This window comes from Cetorhinus maximus, chromosome 20 (genome assembly GCF_964194155.1).
Source record: "Cetorhinus maximus chromosome 20, sCetMax3.hap1.1, whole genome shotgun sequence".
Classification (NCBI taxonomy): domain Eukaryota; kingdom Metazoa; phylum Chordata; class Chondrichthyes; order Lamniformes; family Cetorhinidae; genus Cetorhinus; species Cetorhinus maximus.
The window spans coordinates 30,932,244-30,938,108 of NC_135898.1; the positions used below are offsets into that span (position 1 = coordinate 30,932,244).

The 5,865-nt window shown below is 44.3% G+C and overlaps 1 protein-coding gene across 1 annotated transcript; it reads left to right on the forward strand.

Moving 5' to 3' along the window:
- Positions 1 to 5,123: 5,123 nt before the first annotated feature.
- Positions 5,124 to 5,570, forward strand: LOC144694765 (transcription factor ATOH7-like). Its single transcript, XM_078565340.1, has one exon. The coding sequence runs from the start codon at positions 5,124 to 5,126 to the stop codon at positions 5,568 to 5,570; it is 447 nt and encodes a 148-aa protein (XP_078421466.1).
- Positions 5,571 to 5,865: the final 295 nt, after the last annotated feature.

Genomic DNA, 5,865 nt, shown 5'->3' on the forward strand with positions numbered 1-5,865 from the left:
AGTTGTTGAATTCAATATTCAGCCCAGAAGGCTGTAAAGTGCCTAGTCGGAAGATGAGGTGCTGTTCCTCCAGTTTGTGTTGGGCTTCACTGGAACAATGCAGCAAGCCAAGGACAGACATGTGGGCAAGAGAGCAGGGTGGAGTGTTAAAATGGCAAGCGACAGGGAGGTTTGGGTCTTTCTTGCGGACAGACTGCAGGTGTTCTGCAAAGTGGTCGCCCAGTTTGCGTTTGGTCTCTCCAATGTAGAGGAGACCGCATTGGGAGCAACAAATGCAGTAGACTAAGTTAGAGGAAATGCAAGTGAAATGCTGCTTCACTTGAAACACTCCTTGCTGCATTGTTCCAGGATTTCCAGCATCCGCAGTAGTTTTTTGTTTTTAACCATCCATATACATGTTTCTGAGACATAAGGGTTGGCATGGATTATCACCTGGTGATAGCATTCCGGCAGCTTCCTGAATATCTGGCATTGGGAGGTTAAGGTAATTCACACCATAGACATACGGCAATATAATGGAATTCTAAAATTGGCATCAAGGGCTTGGAGAGTCATATGTATTTGATAGAGATGTTCAAAATCGTGAGGGGGCTGGATAGAGTAGATAGGGAGAAATTATTCCTGCTCATCAAGGGATCGAGAATGAGAAGGCACAGATTTAAAGTGATTTGCAAAAGATGCAAATGTGATGTAAGAAAAAAGTTTTTTCACATAACGAGTGGCTCGGGTCTGGAATGCACTGCCTGGAAGTGTGGTGGAGGCAGGTTCAATCGAGGCATTCAAAAGGGCATTAGATGATTATTTGAATAGAAACAATGTGCAAAGATACTGGGAAAAAGCAGGAGAATGGTACTAAGTCATAATGCTCATTTGGAGAGCCGGTGCAGACATGATGGGTCAAATGGCCTCCTCTGTGCTATTAAAATTCGATGATTCTGTTCAAGCCTATCACTCTAGGCTCATCCCTCTCCCTCGTACTGTCAGAGAGGGCCACATAGTTACACAGAGCCTACACACAGAAAGAGGCCATCTGGCCAAACTGACCCATGTCAGTGTTTACGCTCCAGTCTCCTCCCATCACTCTTCTTGTAACCCACCAGCATTATCCTTATATTCCCTTCTCCCTCGTGTACTTATCTAGCTTCCCCTTAAATGCATCTGTTGTATTCACTTCAATAACTCTTTATGGTAGAAAGTTCCATATTCTCACCACTCTCTGGATAGGGATGTTGTCCCTGAATTCACTATTGGATTTATTACTGAGTATCTTATATCCATGGCCTTAGTTTTGGTCTTCCAAGTGGAAATATTTCTATCTCTACCTCATCAAATCCATTCATAGTTTTAAAGACCTCCATCAGGTCATCCTCAATTTTCTTTTTCTGGAGATAAGAGCCCCAACCTGTTCAGCTTTTCCTGAGTCCTGCTATCATCAGCATGAATCTAATGCCTCTGTATCATTTTTATAATATGGAGACCAGAACTGGGCACATTACTCTGCATATGGTATAACCAAGGTTTAATCCAAGTTTAATGTGGCCACTTAGCTTTTCAATTCTATACCTCTGTTAATGGTTTCAATTTTTATGGACTTATTAATCTATGTTGCTATTTTTAGTGATTTGTTTATCTGTACCCCTAGATCTCTCATCTCCTGTACCCCATTTGGATTCATTATCCAAGCACTATGTGCCCTCCTTATTCCAACTACCATAATGCAACATCTCACACATATCCAAATGGAAATCAATTTACTAACTACACAGGCATTCTGCAAGTTTATTATTGTCTTGTATTCTGTCATAGTATTCATCAGAATTAACTGAAGCACCCAGTTTGGTGGGATCCCCAAGATTTGGTGTTATCCACAAATTTTGGAACTTCGGATTCCAGAGTCCATATAGTTTCTGTAACTAGTGACTAACAGCGCTCCCTGCAACACCTTTGTGGAACACCACTTCCCACGTTCTGCCAGTCTGAATAGTTTATCTTTCACTCTGACTCCCAGTTCTCCGTTTTCTGTTTTATCATCAGGTTGTTATCCATTCTGCTACTTGTCCACTGACTCCACACACTCTGCCCTTGGTCAATAGTCTCCTCTGCCCTACCTTTTTTGAAAATCCAAATGTGCTACATCCGCCAGAGCACTGATTCTGCCTTTGGTCCATTACATTCGAATACTAAACTTAGATAAAAGGACTTCAAATATTTCCCATTCAATGAAATCTGATTCTACAAATTAATGGATGTTTTTCACTTCCCTCCCGCCCCTCCCTGGGTAGCTGATGAAGGTGTTTAAATTATACATCTCCCGAATATCATCTCAAACAGATTTTAAACACTGAGTCAGAGTTTTAAGCTACTAATTGAGCAGTAACTGGACCGTATCTCCCTGGTTCCTAACAGACCAGCTCCCGGACCCTTCACTTCCAGCGGTATTTCTGCAGCTACCAGCTGCTCAGGCACCCCCCACCTCTACCTTTGATTCCCCTGCTCCCAATGAACCCGTTACTTTCTCTCACTCCCCTGGTACTCATCACCACCCCCTTCAGTCCTGGGGACACAGGCTTGAAGATTTTTAGCGGACAGCTGGTTTACCCGGAAGTAACGGGATTCACAAAATTGACAGAAGGGTCAAGCTACCCAGTTACGTCCAAATAACAAGATTCTTTGTCTTTCTTTTGATAATAGAATTGCAGTTGGTTTTGAAACATGAATTGTGCATCTGATTACCATTACTGCACTCATTGTCCAAGTGACTATACCCCACTAGTTATTTACTTAGTCCATTTGCTAATTTACAAAATGTTTAAATTGTGCACTTGTGTTTAATATATCTATCTATACATACATAGATAAGGACTGCACAACTGAAAGGGGGTGAATGATCTTTGTACTAATACTGAGGTGGTCCTTGACCACAGTTACCTTCGCTTCTGTTTGATTCATCAATCCCCTTTAAGTAACTGAACTCACATTTCTGAAGCTACTTTCCTCGTCATTTTTTTAAAAATGATAGATTGTGATCCCCAAGCAGTGAGGACTAGACCACTTTCATGTCTGGATCGATCCGAAACTGGACTGGCTCCGGCTAGCTGGGATTTCCAGGACCACAGCGCTTCAGTCAACCTTTTACCAACAACAAGACCGTTCTGGTGGCGACAGCTGGTCATTAGGTTAGAGGACGAGCTTTCTAATTTTGTTCTTTAAATCAATAATGTTAGGACTACAGCAGAGCTTTATGAATATTATTTTACACCCGAACAACTTTAACTGAGGAGTTTGGGGAGAAATATTAAATCAAACGGCACAACCAAAAATACTGTTTCCAAGATTAAAGCATTTGATGGGTGAAATTGTCACTGCCCTGTGTAGAATTCAGTCTAGAACTCAGTGCGGGACACATTGTGGAGAGGCGGCTCTGTATCGGAACTGACATTCTCAATTTGGATATACATTGATTGGAATTGCATTGCTGTTATATTTTACTGCTTAAGATAGATTTTAGTTTTCAACTAAAAAAATGCAAATATATTACATTAACTTCAACTATGAAGATTGAAGTGTTTTAGAAAGTGTTGCTTAAATTCGAGATCTAATAAGAAAGCGCTCCGGTTCACTCATCAGCACTGACTGGAGTTTTCTGTTGCTCTTGAGCTCAGTGAGTGTTTGATAGAATTGGCCGCTGCAGTTTGGCGCTTGGTTGGCCAGTGCAAAATCGCTTGTGTAAATCTGTGAAAGGGCGGCAGCTTATCATTCTTTAAACAGTTAGACATAGGCCGCATTCACAAATGATGGACATTGCAAATGACCTTGTGTGACATAGCTTAAAGCATTGCATTCTAACAATATTCCCAAGCTTTTAGATCTTACGTAGTGAGGGAAAGGAGAAGAAGGAACAGACAGGGACAGGGCGGGAGAATCAAATACTGGTGAAGCAAAAGAAGTCAGTATTTCCAAAGCTGCAAACCAATGTTTCTGCATCCTGTTAGCTGTGGCTGGGTCCCCCAGTTACTTGTCCACAGAGCATTCACACTAACATTGAAGAATGTATTCATGGAAAACCTGGTGCTGAATATAATCGAACAAGCACATTTCCTAACAAATTGTCCGGCTTTGGTGCAAACGCTTCAGTGCTGTTAACCTGGATTAAACAAACTGATTTCATAATGAGGAAACATTTTGGAATGATTTCAGATATCGGTGTATTCACTGTGAGAATGGCAGGGTGTTCACTCCACAATCTGGGAAGTCTAATGCTTTATACATTTTGCTTCCTTTTGAATCTTTAATCTATTCCTGGGAACTGGGGAAATCCACAGCTCAGAACTGGTGTTAATCGTCCATTTGGACATTAATCAATGTTCACATATTCCCACACAAGGTACATTGAGACATATGGTAAGAGCCGTGCTGCAAACCGAGAGCTCGCAGTGAGAGGAAAGCGGATGAGGCTCTGGTCCGATCAGATTTTCTCAGGCAGGAACGGCGCTGGGACTCCGGCTGGGGACGCGGCTCCACCTGCTGCCACCTGTTAAAGCGCAGCCCGGGGCTATAAAAACAGCGGCTGGACTGAGCACACACACCAGCAGCCTCCTCATCACACTCAGACCCCACTCAAAACCGTCCAGGAGGCTCAAGCCGCTGTTCAGCGAGTCAGGCAAAGGGCCCCTTCCTTCCCAACATCGCCGTCAGTTGTGCCTGGACTGGCGGGTAAAGGTGAGAAAGGAATAGCGGATAGGCTTTGCTGGGGACTGTGCAGGATTCTGGAAGAAGCGGCTGGCTCTGGAGGCAGTCTCCTCACTGGACAGGAGAGGGCCAGACTCATCAGTTAAAGCTCATCATTCATCCTCTCGTCAAAAACAACACTCGCTTCTGCAATTTTGTCAAAACTTTTGCAATAAGACGCATGATTTAGAATCGGAAGACATGTGTTTAGGCTGTTGAAGATCAAACAGGACACAGCAAGGTGGCCAGGTGTAAAGGAGGGAGATCCAGAGCAGAGAGCAGACCCTCGCCTCCCCCCCCCCCCACCACCCCACCCCTCCAGCTGCAAACTGAGAGCTCAGTCCCAAAAACCCTGACCCCCCAGACAGAGACCTTCCCCCAAAGGTACAGGAGCAATGAAATCGACTATAACTGCCTCTACTTCGGGAGCTGATCTGGTTTGTGCAGCTGGCTCAGGCTCTGATCCAAACGTGTGCCCTGTGGAGAGGGTACAGAGCTGTGCCCGCAGAAGAATGGCCGCTAATGCCCGGGAAAGGCGACGCATGCAGGGACTCAACACCGCGTTCGACCGCCTCCGCAAAGTGGTACCACAGTGGGGGCAAGACAAAAAACTTTCCAAATACGAGACACTGCAGATGGCCCTGAGCTACATCATGGCCCTGACTCGAATCCTGACTGAGGCCGAGCGCTACAACAGTGATCGGCGCTGGATCCACATCCAGTGTGAACACATCCAGGGAAGGGAGAACATCCAGACTTACCTGGGACAAGCAGCAGAGAAGGAATGTCACCCAGACAGAATCTTCCCTTTCAACCACGACAGCTTCCAGATCATCAATTAAATCAGCACACCGCCTCAAGAAGCAATTCAACTGGTTATCACATTCCAACACACTTGTATCACTCACTGAGCACTCAGACTGGAATCTCTCATACTTCAGATCGAACCTTCCAGGGTCATTTTACCAATTTAACTTAAAGAGGTTAAAAGCAAAATACTGCGGACGCTGGAAATCTGAAACAAAAGCCCAGAAAATTGCTGGAAAAACTCAGCCGGTCTGACAACATCAATGGAGGCAAAGACAGAGTTAACGTTTGGAGTCTGTATGTCCGAAGGGTCATAGGGACCCGAAACGT

Bases quoted from the DNA above. Each gene is read 5' to 3' on its own strand.
- LOC144694765 (XM_078565340.1), top strand. From the start codon at position 5,124: ATGAAATCGACTATAACTGCCTCTACTTCGGGAGCTGATCTGGTTTGT.